General features: G+C 33.4%; 1 protein-coding gene and 1 long non-coding RNA gene across 2 annotated transcripts; both read left to right on the forward strand.

The window, feature by feature from the left end:
* The first annotated feature begins 1,578 nt into the window (after positions 1-1,578).
* Positions 1,579-3,783, forward strand: LOC128157993 (uncharacterized). The gene has a single exon (XM_052820662.1). It carries the CDS (start codon positions 1,579-1,581, stop codon positions 3,724-3,726), a length of 2,148 nt encoding a protein of 715 aa, XP_052676622.1. The 3' UTR covers positions 3,727-3,783.
* Positions 3,784-3,792: 9 nt separating this feature from the next.
* Positions 3,793-6,002, forward strand: LOC128157994 (uncharacterized). The gene is made up of 3 exons (XR_008239904.1): positions 3,793-5,144; positions 5,287-5,437; positions 5,653-6,002. It is a non-coding gene; the product is annotated as an uncharacterized LOC128157994 (long non-coding RNA).
* Positions 6,003-19,472: the final 13,470 nt, after the last annotated feature.

The raw sequence follows: 19,472 nt of genomic DNA on the forward strand, positions 1-19,472 counted from the left end.
TGTTAACGTTGAAGATCCCGTACTGCAGTGAAAATTCAACGAATGAAATGCTCCAACATTAACAGCTGATTAATGAATTATCCTAATGCTTTTGAAACAGAAAAATTCTGTTCCGCTTTCTGTTCCGTTTTCCGTTTCGCGTTTTAGCAACACCCCATTAGCGGGTACTAGTTTTACCCAGCTCTCTGGTTAGAAGGGTTTCACGTGGTGTACATAATTATGTATATGTGTTTTCAATATACAGAAAAGGATTAATTAACATGAATAAACAATTCTTTTGTGGTGATCTGCTAAAGGGATTTATATTCAAATTGGATTATCATTATGATGTTGACCATTATAGGTATACAAAAGTGATGTCCCATAGGTTTCTCACGGTAGCTTTGCTTTGTAGTTTAAAGGTTTGTAACTTTGTCATTTGACAATAAAATTCTGTTTCCGTTGCGTATATTGATTGTCCCAGGATAGGGCAATCCACAATTTGAAGGAATGAATTAAATTTAAAGAGATTTTATCACATTCATGATTTTTTGGACCAGATCTTTAAGTTTTTCACCAGAACTATAGCTTTCATAGTTCTTTTAGAAAGATTTCTGGCAGGGAGGTGCATGGTTGTCATTACAAATTTATAATTTTTCTACTCCAGAATGAAACCCAATTAAATGAATATATGAGACTCCTCGACAAGTTTGTGTATGGGTTATATGCTACTCATGTGACCGTTAATTAAGGCCTATTGGCCTCTTGTTATTGCATGTGTTGACATTACTAAATTTCATTTTGTTAGTTTAGTTGATATTGTAAATTACAAATCAGAAATCATTACTACATATGTGTAGTATATAAAAATCTGCTTTGAAATATGCGCTTAAAAAGACCACGCGCAATTCTACACAATGCTTTTTGGTTCTAAATCTACCTATTTTTCCACCACTGGAGGTTAACATGTATGAATATCTATACGCCCCATTTATTGATTTGGTAGAAACCTACAGTGACTGAAACTGACAGGTAATTGACAGGACTGAGATCTATACGCCCCATTTATTGATTGGTTGAAACCTACAGTAGGTTATGTATTTTTCTGCAATTGTTGCCACCTTCATATCACACATGAATCACCAAAGAAAGCATTTTATTATTTCCGCTTATGTTTACATTAGAAATCTGCGACGTTCACTTTTCCTGTGAATACACTTTGCTAAATATTGATGCGCCAGGAGCCCAAATATAAACGTCATCACACGTTTTGAGTAAATTTATTTCTGTAAGATTAAATGAAATGTACCGTTCAAATTAACATAACCAATTTGATATGTTAAAATGGAAAATAATCTTTAAATCATGTCTATATATTCATCAATTAAAAGATTTTTTTTTTTACAAAGTTTCTGGCACTATATTTTCAGTCACGGAAGCAAACTGCTTAAAGGAGAACCCTGATTTAAGTTTACAAATCGCAATTTTCATCCATGTATGGTCTCTTTCTATTGATATTATACATAATTTTATCTTAATATTGCCTGAGAGCACCAATAAATGTATTAGATCTCTCTATTTTGTTTACTTAGATTTACAATGTCAAATGCTGCAAGAACCCACATGACGCAATCATCAGGAAGGCGCTGCAACACTTTTGATGCTCTCAGATGGCCTGGAGAAAATATTTTTTCTAGCGTTTTTCGCATCAGTCAAAGCCAGATTCTAGTTGAGCCACAAAGTTTATATATGGGGATTATGCAGCTTAACAATAAAGAACTAAAGAGTGCTGCTGTTCTGCAATATGAAGTTGCTAGACACCTCGGGTGTAAGCAATGGGTGAATGAATTTAGGCAAAACTGTCGGTGTGACCTGTCTGATGATTGGATTGACAAAAATCTACCTTCATTAGACGGCAGAAAGCTGCAAACATCAAAAAAGTCGGCATCAGTGTATGTTGCCGAATCATCGCGTGACATACGTCTGAGGACCGATCCGAACATAAATATTGTTCGAGAAAATGCAGCAGAGGACAGGAAAGAAGAAACACCAACAAAATCCCCAGATCCAGTCTCATATGCCCCAAATACTAGTAAACAGGGAACTCACACCCTGTACAAGAAACCGAGATCTGAGCCCTCAACCAGCTCATTTAGGACCGTTAGTTATAGAAAATTTATTCCTGAAAAGACGCCAAAACATCTATTTAGCACAGAAAAAAAAGTTACAACAGGCAAAACTCTACGAAAAGTTGAATCTGGCAAAAGGTCATTGTCAGTTACCATTGACGTAGATGAACCCTCACTGAAATTAAAGTCCTCCCAACAATCAGAATATTGTTTGCTCTCCAATTGTTTTTCACTGGATACTAAAGTGAGACGTCACTGTACCAAAAGGCACATGCCTCCAATGTTTCAAACTGTGTCGTCAGACTCGAGCAATGTTTTTCATTGTGTCCAAGCACTAAAATGGCTGATTAAAGCTGCATTGGGAGAACAAGCTACTCTTCTTGATGCAATGGAAACAGTAAACCAGGCCAGTAAAATACCTCCGACCATTGCCCTCAATCCGTTGCATTCAGATTATTTTCGCCAGGCATGTCAATTCTTAGAGGTAGACGAGCCAAAACAGTTTACTCTGCACCCAATAAACTCTCCAGCTGTATTGCTGTTTTGGCGATGCATTATGGTGCTATTGGACAAATGTACAGAATTCCAACAAAAGGAGTTTGTCCGTTTTAAAGCAGACAAGGAAACTTCAACCAAATCAAATCCTCTCATTCACTCAACTTCTCCTCATATAAATCCATCACTAGTTTTACATGGTTCTGACGTAGAATTGCCATCAAAACTGGCAGAATTTAATATGCCAGACGGTTCTAGTGGAATGGAAGTAGCTGAACACAGCGAGTTACCAGTTGTATTTGATAGCCACTTCCATTTGGACCGTACCTGTAAGAAGATATGGGGTGTTGAAGGGGGGCACACTGTAGAGGACCTTTTGAAACATAGTGAATCGGACAGTGTACCATACAAACCAGCTATTCCTGTTAAAGTAATTGGAGGCATCATTGTCTACAGTGAGCCTAATACCTATCCAGATGTATCCTTTACTTTAAATGGTCCTTGGAAAGTTGCTGTTGGAGTACATCCAAAACAGCATAGCACATTCTCTGAAGAAAAAATGATGCTTCTTGAGCAATTACTGCACCATCCAAAAGTTGTTGCACTAGGAGAATGTGGCTTAGATAGGAGTGTCCCACCATCTGAGTGGACGCAACAGGAGGATGTCTTTATAAAACTTCTGAAACTTGCCAAGCCTTGCATTCCAATTGTGTTACATCTCAGGGGGCCAGCTGGGGATAAATATGGATCTGATGTAATTGCAAGATGTATGATGCTGATGGAAGTGCACTGTAGAAATGCGCAGCGGATACATCTTCATTGCTTCCAAGGAAAGACAGATGTTGTAAAGGCATGGCTAAAGAAGTTTCCAAATACTTGTTTTGGACTAACTGCATCAGTTCGCACATTTGATAGTCATCAGATTGCAGGTTTAAAGGCCATTCCGAGAACAAATATTGTGTTGGAAACAGATGCTCCTTACTTTCCCTTTGGTACAGCAAAAGTTAGTACACCTGCATATATAGGAGAGACTGCTAAACTTGTTGCACAACATTTGAATGTGAAACCCGAAGAACTGATGGAGATCACTCTACAGAATGCCAAATTTTTGTATGGTATATGAAGTTTTCAAGCCAGAAAAATGTCAAAAACTATGAATTATTTAAATGGGAGGTTTCATGTAGAAGAATTCATCTTGGAGTCAGATTTCATTTTGGAGTCAGATTTCATCTTGGAGTCTGAATTCATCTTGGAATTAGATTTCATTTTGGAGTCTGAATTCACATTGGAGTCTTTTACTAGAGTCTTCGTACTTTACATTTTTTTTTACATTGGAGCTGAATTATTTATATGGGAGTTTTTATGTAGAAGAATTCATCTTGGAGTCAGATTTCATCTTGGAGTCAGATTTCACATTGGAGTCTTTTACTAGAGTCTATATACTTCAGAAGTTTTTTACAATGGAGCTGTTACAATAGTGCATTTAATCATTTATCTTATCAGCAAGGTGGAGAGATTTATAAAAAAAATATTGACAGGTCAGACTGGATTGCAGCCATTTATTTATTTTTATGAAAATAAACAAAAAACTTGACAATTGTGTAAACATTCCACATTTGTCCATTTCCTTTGGAAAAAAGATTCCTATTGAAATATTTCATTAGTGGCATTTTACATTAAACTTTTCATTCAGATTAAGTCATGATTTCATCTTGAGGTTCGATTTTGCATGTAATTTTTTTCATCAAATTTCATATTGGAGCTACTTCATAGAACAATTCTTGTTGAACAAACCAAAGACTAAGTGCAGCCATATAATGAAAACAAACTGTTGGCAGGTTCATGTATTGTTAGAATTTTTCAACAAATTTCTTATGTCGTCTCTGACTGAGAAATCCCATTGATTATTCACGAGTGACCTTTTTACATTGGAGAGTTCGTGTAGAAGAATTCATGTTGGAGTCAGATTTCATGTTGGATTCAGATTGTTCACAAGAGTTTTCATCTTTCATTAGATTTCGATTGGTTTGGAGTTGTTACAGTGGCGTTTTGAAACAAAATCTGAAGTACATGTACTTGGAAGAGCAAAACGAATAAAAAAGTCAAACATAGATCATTTTCTGCTTTTCAATTGCAATCTTCACTTGGAACAATTAAAGATTCATTCGAACATCCGTAAGTGACATTTCATGTAGAAGAATTCATCTTGGAGTCAGATTTTACATTGGAGGTCCTATTACTTCATAAGTTTTTATACTGGAGTTATTTAACTGTGGTGCATTAAAACATTTATCTAATCAAAATTGTGGAAAGACTTACCGAAAATCAAACTGCCAAAGTGGAGCAGAACCGTTTCTTTAAAAAAGATAGGAAACAGGGTATTTCTGTTAACATTTTACATTGGAAGAAAGAATCACATCAAGATATTTATTAGTGATATTTCATGTAGGAGATGTTGTGTTAAAGAATTCAAATTGGAGTCAGAATTCATCTTCATGAGTCAGATTTTACATTGAAATCTTTAAAGGGATAGTCTCTAAGGTATATATACTTGTGAAATGTAAACCTCTTATTTTAACGGAATTGAATAAATAAACTGCTGGAATATATTAATATTTGTCTTTCACACAAGAATGCAGCTTTTATCTTAGCCTTGTTCAAGTGAACTCTTTCTTCCTTTCAGAAGCTTGAGCCGTCCTTTACCTTGATCTATAAGCCATCTTCACAAAGTTCTCTACTTAGCCCAGATGAACTCATCCCTTATAGTATGATGCATTGGAAGAATTGCTTCAAAGACCCAAGGGTGAACTTGTGGTCATTTATGCCCTCTTTACGTAAGTGAAATGTTTTGAGCAATTTTTTTTTGGTCACAATCTTTTGAGGTAACATTTTCAGTGAACGAGTAAACAGGTATTGCACGTGCCATCACACCGTTTGGGTTGGACTTGCTTTGAATTCGATGTTTTTTGTAAGGTAATATTTTAAATTTTAGCAGCATTTCTACCCGAGGATTTGGTGTCTATATATATACATATACCTCCTCATACAGATTGTACTGCCCTGATCTGAATCACACTTGGAACAAGGGAGTCTATACAGCTTGCACTGCCCCTCCTCTCTTCAGACGCCAGGTCCCATTCTAGTGGCCAGTTGCAATGCCGTCTGGTGGAGAAAAATGACTTGGTTCCACATCACCACTGTTTTTCCTAATTTGAGAAGCCTGTTGGAGTATTAGTTTGCCAGCCTTGTAAAGTTGCAATGATTTATTAGCCAGAAACAATTGTATTGTTTCATGCCCCATTAAATATGAAGAAATTTATAAAATGATATTATTTAAAATATAAGAATTCTTAAGATTCTGAATTTTGTCCTAAATGCATAACTGGAATGCCTTTAAGGTTCATGTATCACCCTAGACCTTGCATATATACTTATAAGTAATTAAATGTAGTTTTGAATTGCATTAAACCAACTCATATTTTAGTGTCAAATTGGATAATTAGCCATATAGCAGATATGTTGTAAGGTTAATATTGAGAATACAAGACAAGAAACTCCCTCGTAATAATTGTCTTTTGATAATTTGACTTTTCTGTCCTCATTCACTTTTGTTTAAGGGTTTATGAGGTCCCTCATCTCTCTTTCCATAATGGTTTGAGGAGACGTGGCACGGGGGATGGAGGACCATTTCAACACTCTTTACAGCTGACGGATAGTCCTGGACAATGCAGTGCATTTCTGTAGAGATTCACTTATACAGCCCAGGTACAGTTTCCCCTTTTTAGCTCACCCGCGCCAGAGGCTCCAGTGATCTTTTCTGATCAAAGATTATCTGTTTTCGGTCGATTCGATGTCGTTTTCATTGTAAACTTTCCCATTTCTCCTGGGGCCCATTTTACAAAGATTCTGAAGTCCTTAGTTTTAAAAATTCCTTCTTACGACAAACCGAAAGACCATTTTATAAAACATGTCCTTACTGCATGTCATAACTCTGTAATCGCAGATGATTACATTTATTTTTAAAACCTTTATGTATATCTTGTTGTCTTTACTTGCAAGTTTATTGGACTTAATATTTTAAAGGCAAGGTTAAGATATTGTGAAAGCATTTGGAAATAGTTCAAGGGGGTGGGGGGGGGGGGGGGTGTTGTAGCAGTTAATGGTGTTATCTTCCCTTGCATGTTCATAATGAAGCTATCATCCCTTCCTTGTTCATATTAAGTAATTAATTATGAAAAATAATTAAATTAAGAAGTTGTGTGATTGAAAGAGTTAGAATTATGGAATACGGGATGGTTCTCACCTATTCTGTTTCGCGCTGAGATGATTTGCACCTCGATGTTTCGCATCTCCCTCAGCGCAAACATCTCACTGTATTAAGATATTTTTCTCGTGTTATTATTGCTCTGAAGTTATTTATAACCTATATAAGAATTGAAATAAGTTTTTAAAAAACCCATTGAAATGGTGTTTGCATTTATATATGCGCCGCTAGTATAATGGGTTTTTTTTTCGTTTTCGATGGGTTTTTTTGAAGCCTTTGAAGCCATGGCCTTATTATATAGGTTCAGAACAAGAGGTATTTAATGTGTTGTGAAAACAATTATAGTACGTCTTTCACTTGAGATTTACCTGACTAGTGTATTTTTATGAAAAATTAGGGATGTTATTGCAGGTAATTAAGTACCACAGATCTAAAGGTGAGGATAATTTAATTACATAACTTTTCTGCTTAAAACTTAACATTACCGCCTCTGCATCCATTAAACTACCATTTTTGTACGTGTGATATTGTTTGATAATTTCTGTTCCCATATATTTATGAATTAATAATTATGTCATTGGAGAATGACATACAAATTACTGAAAAATACACACAAAAATACACACATTTAGTTCTATATGCAGAATCATTACTCTTAGAATAAGGAATAATCTGAGCTGATGAATATTAAGGGACACACTTATTGAGGACCTTTTACATAGTGGTAAGTTTAGAAGAAATTCATAAATTATATTTAAAAACAACTTGCAAACGATTGTTTGCATAATTCCCTATATGAAAATAATACTTATTTTTTTATAGCACACATATTTATTGTCAGATTCATTTTTATACTACTTTAAGCAGCAAATACAACTAAATAATTAAGATATGGCCCTACTCAAGTTATTTTTTAAAAGTTATTTTCTTATTTACTTATATTCTTGTTATATACCATAAAAAAACCATGTGTTTACTATATATGTTTACATAATATGTCAATGTTTATTCTACCAACACCGGCTACATAAACTTAACATTTACATGTATATGTTTCATAAATCATTTATTGTTATTGTTAAGAATGTATTTGATGCGAAACAATCGCAGTGCGAACCATCTCAGCGTGAAACAGAGTAGGTGCGAACCATCTCAGCGCGAAACATGTTTAGGTGCGAAACATCCCGTACCCAGACTGATGCAAGCAAATCTATTATTTAAAACAAAATTGCAAAAAACAATTTTTTTTAACATTCTAAATAAACAGATAAACTTGTTACGTGTAATTATTATAGTAAAGTAATAATTGGCTAGCCAAAATTACTGATAAGCAGTACATGTAAAATGATTTTGGGATAATTGTCAGTTTGTGATGCAGCTCTATTGGTTGGTAATTGAAAAGATGGAACATGTGTAAGCTGAAACATGAGCAGTGAGTGGAAATGAGGTGTTTCATTTTCATTTTAATGCCCTATTGGGAGAGTGTCTGTCTGGGAGGTTGTTTATAAAACATGTATACTAGCTATAGCAATCTTGGTTTAGTTTATCCATGAACATGCACATATATTTATAAACCTATCTTGAAAGTTAACAAATGTGAGAAAATTATTTGTACATGTATTAGAATCTTGTTTTTAAGAACAGGTTATACACTCTATTATGATCTTACAAATGTTTTTCGCTAAAGTCATAGGTTGAAAATTTTCAGGCAGACAGGTGGTTGTCATTACAATATATTTCTTTTACTCCAGAATGAAACTTAATTGAATACTTCTATATGAGATTCCTCGACAGGTCTGTGTATGGGCCCTGGTACTCAGGTGACCATTACAGCCTATTGGCCTCTTGTTGTGCAATATTTATTGTACTTAAAGTGGCTCACTACACCGTGAAATATTTTCTCAAATCAGCAGAAAATTACTTGATTATGATAGATATCATAACGGATAAGAAGTATTTAAGTCTAATAGGCAAAAAAATGTGCAATTTTGGATGAAAAATTACATTTTCAAAAATTCAATTCAGTTAACATGAACAAAAGCTCCAGGTGGATTCGAACTCATGATCTGCGTTTTAGAAGCCCAATACTTTAACCACTAAGCTACGACGATATACAACCAAATCGTACGATATAAGCAGTTTAACAAAAAAAAATCGCCATCTTGTGACGTAGTGTCTTAAAAAGTATAAGTGTAAGTGTAGTGATGAGGTACCTTAAATGTCAAGAAATTTTGATTTTGATACTTGATAAGAAATAATTAACCTAGGGCTGTTGTTGCTCAGGAGATGTATGTGGCCCTTGGGCCTCTTGTTTTAATAAATTCAAACATTAAGATACAGTTATCTGTAAGTAATTTAAATTTTTCTGACTGCATCTAGTCAACAACCTCAACTGCAGGTCACAGATCCAAACAACCAAGAAACCCAATTGCCAGGTCAACAAAATGGAATGCTCCAGCACAACAATCACTATCAGCCCATGCAACAGATGACCTATCCATACAATTACTGGTAGTCAACCCCTCAACACAACCAGATGCATTATGGGCAGCAGAATTACCAGCAACAGAGCCTTACCTTCCAATAAGGGATATCAAAGCCACCATGTTTCTAGTTGGCAGAACTTACCAAACCAGACGGTTTACCTTCTTCGTCCAAACTACATGATTCTGCATATTATGCTTCTTCTGAACCCAAAGAGCAGAATTCCACACCTTCCTCCTTTGCCAAGGTAATTAATAATGTAGTTCAAATGTAATAAAAAATGAGAATGGTGGCAAATTTGATGTTGAATGAGTTTTTATTAGTTATATTTAAATGTTATGATGTTATACAATGCTTTCAAGACTTTATAAATGTTCAAGCTTGAGTTTAAAATATGGCACTATTAGGTGACCCTCAAAGCCTGTTGTCTTGAATTTCTCCTAAACGTGCCTGAAACACTGATTCAGGTGTCGGGTCATTCCTCAACTGTTGGCACACATAGTACCAGATGGCTGTTATTTTAACATTTTTTCCAGAATCATGGCCTGAAAATATGGGGTAAAATTGTGTTCCTATGTATCAGGCTTGGGGTAATGCTAAATGTAATGGTAATGCATTGCAATGCATTACATGTTTTCAAAGTAATGCCAGTAATGTGTAATGCCTCAAAATTAGCATTACAAGTAATGCTAATGTAATGCATTACTTTCCAAAATCTAGTGTAATGCTGGCATTACATGGCATTACTTTGCATTACTATGCATATTTATGCATGTTCACTTTAAAAATTGTGATGAATAAATTAATAGTTGAAATTGAATTTGATTAAATTTATTTTTAAAGAAGAAAGAAATAATTCTAATTGAGAAAAAAATGTTTTACTTGTACAAGTTTTATTGAAAAGGGTTTTTTAAAATTCATTTTTGAATTGTTTATATTACTAGAGATAACAGAAGAATTTCATAACATTTTTAAGAGTGTTGTTATTAAGAGTTTTTAATCATTTAAACAATTTACTCCAATTAGTTTGCACTTCAATAAGAAATGTGTAAACAACACACTATGCCCCCAGGATAATCTAAATATAAAAACAATCTATTGTTATAAGAAGTGCTAAACACCCCAATCCCCTTCCCTTCGCTATGTCACAATAGAATAGGAGACAGACATGCACCTTTAAAAGCAAAATGAATGCACTGTCCATCCATGATGAAAATCAATATCACTTCCAATATTATAACCAATTTGAAAATAATCTTACTTATTCTCTCTCTCTCTCTCTCTCTCTCTCTCTCTCTCTCTCTTGTATATTAATTACACTGTACATTAGTTTGGACAGATAGAAAATACAAGATTTATGTATTTAATCTATTATTGCACTTAATATATCCTAAGATAAAGATCGTCAAACAGTATTTTCCAGTCCAAGCTTCGACTGCTCCTGCAAAACATTTATTTAGTATAGCCCCGAAGATGGATGCATTTAAAAGATGATCCCTTTGAAACTTCGATCATAAAGTGCAACGGAAATCTTTAGTCTTAAAGTATCCTCTGTAAAAAGAAATACGATTAAAATATATTAAGAAATATAACTGGGAAAAATCATCTGTTCATAAATTAATAAAATTAAGTGTCCAAAATTATAAAGATTTGTGTAATCTGGGGATATATCTATATTTGGCTTTTAAAAACTGCAACATTATTTCATAAATTGTTTTTTGTTACGCATGTTATCCTGTGTCTCTATTTCATATCTAATATTGCATCATGCCAAATGTCTATAAATATCATTTTACTTATGTAATATGTTGTTCATATTGCCACAATATGATTATATATTGAGCAAATAAAGAATGACTCTTGTTTATTCATTGAATTTGAACCTGATACTAAGCAAGTAACTGTAGATATGTTAAAGAGTGTTGTATATTTGAAACATTTGCAAAAACTCTTTATTAGCTTTCCTTAAAAAAAAAAGTAATGGTAATGGTAATGCATTACTTTACTCATGTAATGGTAATGTAATGCATTACTTCAAGAAAATCAAGTAATGGTAATGGTAATTTAATGCCCAAATTCATGAAGTAATGGTAATGTAATGCATTACTTTACAATGTAATTCGCCCCAAGCCTGCTATGTATAAAACGCACCCCTTACTTTTGGTAAGAATATATATAGTTTAAAATCAATTAAAATGTTTATAGTTTATAACTATTTATGAAGCATTTCATACATAATAATAATAATAATATTTATATATTATCCGGCAGAACCCACAGACACTGGAAGGGTTCCGACAAGAAGCCAGTATGGCGGAGCTAGGTGCCAGACTCGCCGCCAAACCTGAAGTCAGCGACACCCAGGCTGTCACAAACTACACCATGTTGACAGCTATTCAGGATCTCACCAGAAATGTACAGGCCTTACAGACCTCAGCGTATCCTGCCAAAACACCATTGCCCAGCATCACGCCTAACCTCTGGTGAGTACAGCAACTCTAATTATACTGGTAGAGTGTTGAGTCAAAAATGTTGGTATTGTGATGTTAACCATGGCTGGAAAAATGTTTACTGCAACAAAAAGACATTAAAAATGGTAGGAATTCAAACCAAATCAACCTTTCAGACAATAAGGATTCAAGCCTATCTTTGGACCATATGTTCCAGGGATAGGCACAATGCCCCAGCATAAATCTAATGACCCCAGTGCAAAAGAATACTTTAACTGTAAATGTAAGGGGAAGAAAAACTGAAGCTTTATATACATATGAATTATTCTTACTGTAACAATATTATAAAATATCGATATTAAATTCACTTACCATGTTATTTAGAATAATAAAATTCCAAAGAAATATTAAGGTTTACTAATTATAAAATAATTGATTCATTAAGATCTTTTTTAGAACTGCAATGCTCAACATATGATATGACTAAAAAATCATCCTTTTAAAAAAGGGAGCTAATCATAAACATATAAAGAATATCCATGGGTAAAATGTTTTTTTATTTATACACAATCTACATGTATTATCCCACATTGTCCAGATAATTTGTGCTCCTTTAAGCTGATGTAAGCATGCCTTAATTTATGTTGCTCAGGTGAGCGATGTGACCCATGGGCCTCTTGTTTTAATTAATGTGAGACTAGTACCGGTACTCTAACCTTACAAGATCAATCTAGCAGTAACAGATCTTTATCATTAATCTCCAATACATTCCTTTGAGTACTAGCACAAGTACAAAAAAACTAGACCTGTTTTTGTTTTTAACAAAAAGGAAGGGCTTTTTGACAGCCCTTTAAGCCCCTTTTTTAAATTCTTACTTTGTTTCTCAAAGATTGTGTATTTGATATAAAATAAGAACATGATATATGTTATAGAAGATATTCCCATCCATGAACCGAATGAAATGAACTTATGATTATCATACAATTTTTTAACAGATGATATACAATACTGTCAAAACAGTATCCATGAATATCCAAGATCATAAAGTTTGATTTTCATATATTATGATAGAAGAGGTTTCATAAAGGTGATGCCTTGTCTCAGTGAGCTTTGTAATCTGATTTTATCTATGTTTTGGAATTTTATTTTCAGAACCTTTTCCGGTCTGCTCATTAGGTCCCTTATATATATATATTGTAAATTATATGAAATATGAAAATATATTTGCTTGAAAACTATTTGAGAAAATGTTATATGCATGAATTCAATTGATTTTAATAACATAGAAACTCCCATAAACGCTTTTCATCAGCTCATAAAACCAGAAGTACTCAATTCTTTTACCCGGTAAATGAATCTTGGAATATATGTTAATTAATTCCATATAAACAATGTAAGTCTTAGGAAATTCGTTTTTGAATTGTTTGTTTTATCATCCCCCCTTCTTTCAAATTTGAAACCTTATATCTCAAAAACGGTATAAGATAGAGAAATGTCTATGATTACAATTTTGTACAACATGTCAAGATACATTTAATTGTAAAAAGTAAGCAAGATATTGCGTTTCATTCAATTTTTAGTATTTTCCTTGTCAAAACCGGAAGTACCAGAGCCGGAAGTTAAAACCTTACTTATGCGTGTCAATTGATATAAGCCTATGCGATCAAAATTTTAATATATTTAACCGTATCTAAAAAATCCTTAACAAAACTTTGTTGAAAATAATGAAAATTAAAAAGACAAAAACAATAGGTCTTTTCGACCGAAAGTACTAGTTAGTTTTGAGTGACGTCTCAATCTAATAATGATCCTTTTATCTCACCATAATTTTTTTTAGATTCTTCTGTTTTGTAGGGTCACTATTGTAATGCTGCATTTTGGTTTATTTATGGACATGGACAAATAACCACTTTCTACGCGTGAAACACCGATTCAAATTTCCGAACACAATGAACAACACAACTTTACGGAAAGAGCTTGACAGTGTGCGAAGTTGTGATCATCAATTTATGGACATTAAGCTCTGACATGTGATACATGCTATAATGATACATGTAATCCCAGTGATATGTTGCGTTCTACGTTCAGTGTCGATATATGTGTAGCTTTTGTAACAATTATTTCATTAGATTATGAACACATTTTGTCATTATATTTCTATTTCATGTGTGCAGGTTCATTTTGTGTTGCAATTATTGCAAGTATTGTGTTCCTTTTTTATTGCAACTATATATACATGTAATATTATGTAATATGTTATGCCTAGTAAAACTAATTGAATATATATATTTTTTTGGTTGATATTTTATAGGTATGCATTGGTATAAACATTATTTTTATTGTATAATACAGCTATAGTGTACTTGTTTATTTCTCATTTGTAGAAACATTTTTTTAGATATATTTATTACTTACATTAGATTCATTTTTTTTCTGACTCGAGTTATATGCTTTACTCTTCATTGTTTTTTTCTACATTAGGCCTCAATTTGAGCTTCCAAAGAGTGTATAGGAAGGAATGTAGTCATAATGCATATTTTTTTATATTGCTATTAAAAATTAAAATATGTCAGACGGACAGCATGGTCATGTTTACGGTATTAGAAAAATTGGATTTATAGGAATCAGTAATTACTTTAAAAGAATTGTAAAACTTTGTATTTTAAGTTAAGTACATGTATAAAATTGGCATTTAAGGTCAGACGACACGTTCCTCAATTTTTGATAACTTTTTCCAGGAATTTGTTAATGGTTTAATTACTACTACTTTGACAAGCTTTCTTGCAAAAAATTAGGGTACCTTACCAGGCATTTCTGCAAAATACTAGAGTATGCAATTTCCTATATAATCTTCTTGAAAATACACTTCAATTGCTGATATAAAAATAAATGCATCTACAGCACAGCGAAATTCACTATATTAGAACTATATCTCCACCGGGGAGGGGGGGGGGGGCTTTGAACTCAAGACCTCTAGAAACTATACGCTTCTGGCACAAAAGATTTCTTAAATAATTTTATTCTAAATTTAAATAAACTGTAATTTTCAAGGTTCCTAGTTTGTGACTTCTAGCATTAGGAAGAATCCGAGATAAATATTTATAATGGATCTTGTACATAATAGTAAGTTTAGACATTCTTCTTTTGTCAAAAAAAGTTTCCCAGACTGTTTCACAATTGAGTGATGTTTTCGAAGCAGTCGTTGATAAATCTGTACCAAAGTGGACAGCATATAACTGAACCTTCTCTAGTTTTTCAATTTCATATTGGCTACAACCATCCAAAACAAATGAGGCATATTCAAGAACAGGCCTTACAAAAGTAATGTACATTTTGGAAGGAGTATTTTTTCCAAGGTTAAATATTTTATTTTTTCAAAAGACCTAATTTTATAGTGCTTTATTTACTATAATGTTAATGTGCTCTGACCATTTAAGATCACTTGCTAAATGTAGACCAAAGTGTCAGATATTTTTTAATTCACAATGTTGAAAAAATATTTCTGGTACATGTAATTCTCAACTTGATTTTGTGTTAAAAAAGATAGCCTTAGTTTTGATAGGATTAAATTTACATAACCATCGACTAAATCACTTTTCCAAAGTATATAAATCATGATTGGTATTGTAGTAAAAACATGCAATGCACATTGGATACAAAATTTTATCATCAGCAAAAAGTATAAAAAAAGATAACATTTTGTTTGAGACATCATTTACATATATCAAAAAGATCAAGGGTCCTAACACTGAAGCTAGGGGCAAACCCAATACTATATAAGTAGTAGATGACAAAAATCTACACGATCGAGTTCTAATCAGTATCAGTAGATCAAAGCCTTCAGTAACCCCCCCCCCCCCCCCAAAAAAAAAGTCCGACCCGCTCTGCAGGACATAATCATGATGATGTCAGACCCAAGTTCCCTTTATATAAATATATATTTTAAATTGAAAGCTGCATTTTTCAGCTCACCATTATGATCGATTAGTACGTGTATCTGGTTTTCCATCAGGTTGTCATTCTTTTTATAACCAAAATATATAAAGGAGTTGAACAGGTTAAATAGATGGGTATTATGTTAATATTAATACATGTATTATAGAAGGCGGGTGAGAGCGACTAGAGATCGAGTCAAAATAATATTGCTTACAAACACATGATTTGTACTCTTTGTTTCCATTTATTTCAAATACTCTCCCATGAGAGGGTATCCTGAGATTTAACTATTACAGACATAGTGAGGTATAGTGTTACGTTATATTTTATAGAATTAAGGTCATCATATTGTACGATTGTGATGGAAAATTAATAAAAAGTTCAGTGGAGGTTTGAATTTTATCAAATCATATTTAATTTGTCTTTTTTTTCTTCAAATCACTCTTCTGTACCGCAAAATCAAATATTAATGCAAAATATTCATTAAAGCTTAAATTACAACAGGGTTGCTAACTACTTGCCTGTACTGGCAGTAAATTTACTATAATTGATATTGTTTTAGCGGGGAACCAGCTTATAGAACTATGATTTATACGAATACAAAAACTTTATTAATCCGTTTGAATATTTTCAATGTGTTTATGAATAAATCTCCTTATAAAACAATGCTTCCGAATACATTACAATTTATCAATTTTTGTCCGCTACTATATGTCTTGTCAGCGGTGAATTTGTGTTTAATTAAAAATTAATCCAAACCGTTTTGCCAGATTAACTGCGTAGGAGAGTATATAAAAATCAGCTCCCAAATATCACCAAGATATTTAACACCACTTTTATACCATTGTATGAAGAGAGATACATACATTCAACATATTTTTCCCGTGTAAAGTGTGTTGAAAGCAACGTCAGTTATACATGTAATTCTGAGGCCTGTTTAAAATACACACAGGTTACTCAAATCGACGAGTTTTATTATGACGTCACAAACGTTGAACGCTGTAAACTGCAACGTCACAAGCGAAAATCAAAGTTCACGGCTGACGCTTGTGGCTGTTACTGTGGCTCTTCCATTTCAATTTTTTAAAGTCTGCAGTCTCATAACTGCAGCGATGTGTGCATACACATTTTCATAACTCGCTAGCGCGCGTTACTCAAGTTGTATACACACACCGCTGCAGTTATGAGTCTGTATACTTCAAAAAATCATGATTGAATCAATATTTTTTTTTAAAGAAGTGGTCTCATAACTGCAACGGCGTGTGCATACAAATGAGTAAAGCGCGCTATAGCGCGTTATCACCTGGTTATGAAAATTTATATGCACACATCGCTGCAGTTTAATATGAGACTGCAGACTAAAAAAATACTGATTCAATGCTTATATTTAGGTAGGCAAACCCGGGCCGGGGCAAGATAAAAGCCGGGGCAGGTCGATATTTTTCAATTTTCTTTGTTAATAATCAACCAATCTACTTGAAATTTTCAGGATATGTTACCAATTGCTATAACTGTATTCGCTGTAAATATTTCTGCACAACATTGTATATTAAGAAATTTATCGACGATTGTTGATTTTCAAGTTGGTAAAATGGGTAGGCAAACCCGGGTCGACATTTTACGGTTTTGTGGACTTATTTAAGACAAAACTGAACATTTCACGTTTAATTCCGGTAAAACATATGAAATAATAATAAGAAATAGTCATTTATTGAAACGGAAAATAATTATTCTTCGATTAATAACAGTTTTTAAGAAAAACCGGGTCATTAAAACCAGATCCGATCACCCGGGACAAACTTGATAATTCCGTAATAGTTGCGTGTCTATGTTATCCCACATTGATTTTATTTATGTTTTGTTTTATTAATTAAAGAGAGGAATCTGAGAAGAAGCTAGGGTATTGTAATGAACAATTGTTTTAAAGTTCAAAGTGATATCTTTTGATGATAATATTCTAGAATGATTTGAGTGCTTTTCAGAAAACCTTTATAAAGCTTCCACAAACCTTACTTGTCTCATTCAGTACAAGGACATCAATCTGATGACTGTTCTATAGTTTTCTTAAAAAGTAGGTATGAATTATAAAATTAAAAGAATTAAAAAAAACAATAAAAAACCAGCATGCTTATTCGTTCATATTATCACAGCTATTTAAATAATTAGTGCTATATAATATTTACAAAAAACAAAATTTAATAATAAAAAAAAATAGTGCTTTTAATATTTTCCTCATATATTTATTAAAAGTTAAAATTAATGTGTAACACAAAACATTACTTACCTTTCCAATTTAATAAATTAGGCTCTAATGAGGATACCTCCTTGTGGTAAGAGTTGGGCAGTGTCACAATATTTGTGATAGCTAACATCCTCATTATTTCGGAATTTTTAAGTTTGTCCCGGGTGATCGGATCCGGTTTTAATGACCCGGTTTTTCTTAAAAACTGTTATTAATTGAAGAATTTTTACTTTCCGTTCAATAAATGACTATTTCTTATTAGTTTTTCACATGTTTTACCGGAATTAAACGTAAAATGTTCAGTTTTGTCTTAAATAAGTCCACAAAACCGTAAAATGTTGACCCGGATTTGCCTACCCATTTTACCAACTTGAAAATCAACAATCGTCGATAAATTTCTAAATACACATTGTTTTGCAGAAATATTTACAACGAATACAGTTATACTGCTTGTTGACATATCCTGAAAATTTCAAGTATATTGGTTGATTATTAAAGCTGACATGAATTCATAAAAGCATTTGGTCGCCATATTAGTTTCGATCGCTCCTCTACTGCCACTGGGGTATATATACCGGTTGAGAAAGTTACGGTCGGTTGCTTTCCGATCGAGGCATTCACGTTGCGCGGACTTCTAAATGCATGAACTACACATTGTACATGTAGTAAAATGTAGTAATAAAGAATAAAGAAAACAACAATCGATGAAATACAAAATATATTTATTCTTTGAAAGGATGTCCAAGGTATCTGTATTATTTTGCACAGACAGTGCTGCCTTACTTCGCATGCACATCGAACACGTGTTTCGTTCATACAGAGTGCATAACGTCTGCATCTTCTTGAAAACCCTGGCGACACTACATCCAACACAGTAGCTAAATGATAGTAAATCCAAGAAAGTAACAACGTTTCTATCCGTTCCTACAAAAACTCCCCGTTTATAAAATCCATGCGATAATTGACATTGCTCGATCTGCCACAGTGTGTGGTTTGCGCATGTGCGATGTTATAACATACACAGGAAAACGGTCTACAATTATCGAGGAATTTCTGAAGTATCTGCGCTTGGATTTCAGTTTGTCTTGTTTTGTCGTTTATTGGATATATCTTGCCAGTGAAGTGGTTGTCATATTATTTTTGTTCAAAACGCGTTTTTACAAGTCTTTTCGTCCAAGGTAACGTGTTCGGTGTATGAAATTCCTGAATGCGGTGAAGCATGACGAGGGCTCTCGGCCTTATATAGGGGTGTGTAGCGATGAGCAAAACAATAGAAATCGACAACTAATATGGCGGTAGTCGGAGATAAAAGGGAAGTAATGCGTATTTATGAATTCATGTCAGCTTTAACAAAGAAAATTGAAAAATATCGATCTGCCCCGGCTTTTATATTTTGCCCCGGCCCGGGTTTGCCTACCCATTTTACCAAGACTCCAGCGTTTTAATTCTAATTACACAATTTTATGTTTCTTTCTGTGATTTAATGAATTTAC

The sequence above is a fragment of the Crassostrea angulata genome, chromosome 8 (assembly GCF_025612915.1).
Source record: "Crassostrea angulata isolate pt1a10 chromosome 8, ASM2561291v2, whole genome shotgun sequence".
NCBI lineage: Eukaryota > Metazoa > Mollusca > Bivalvia > Ostreida > Ostreidae > Magallana > Magallana angulata.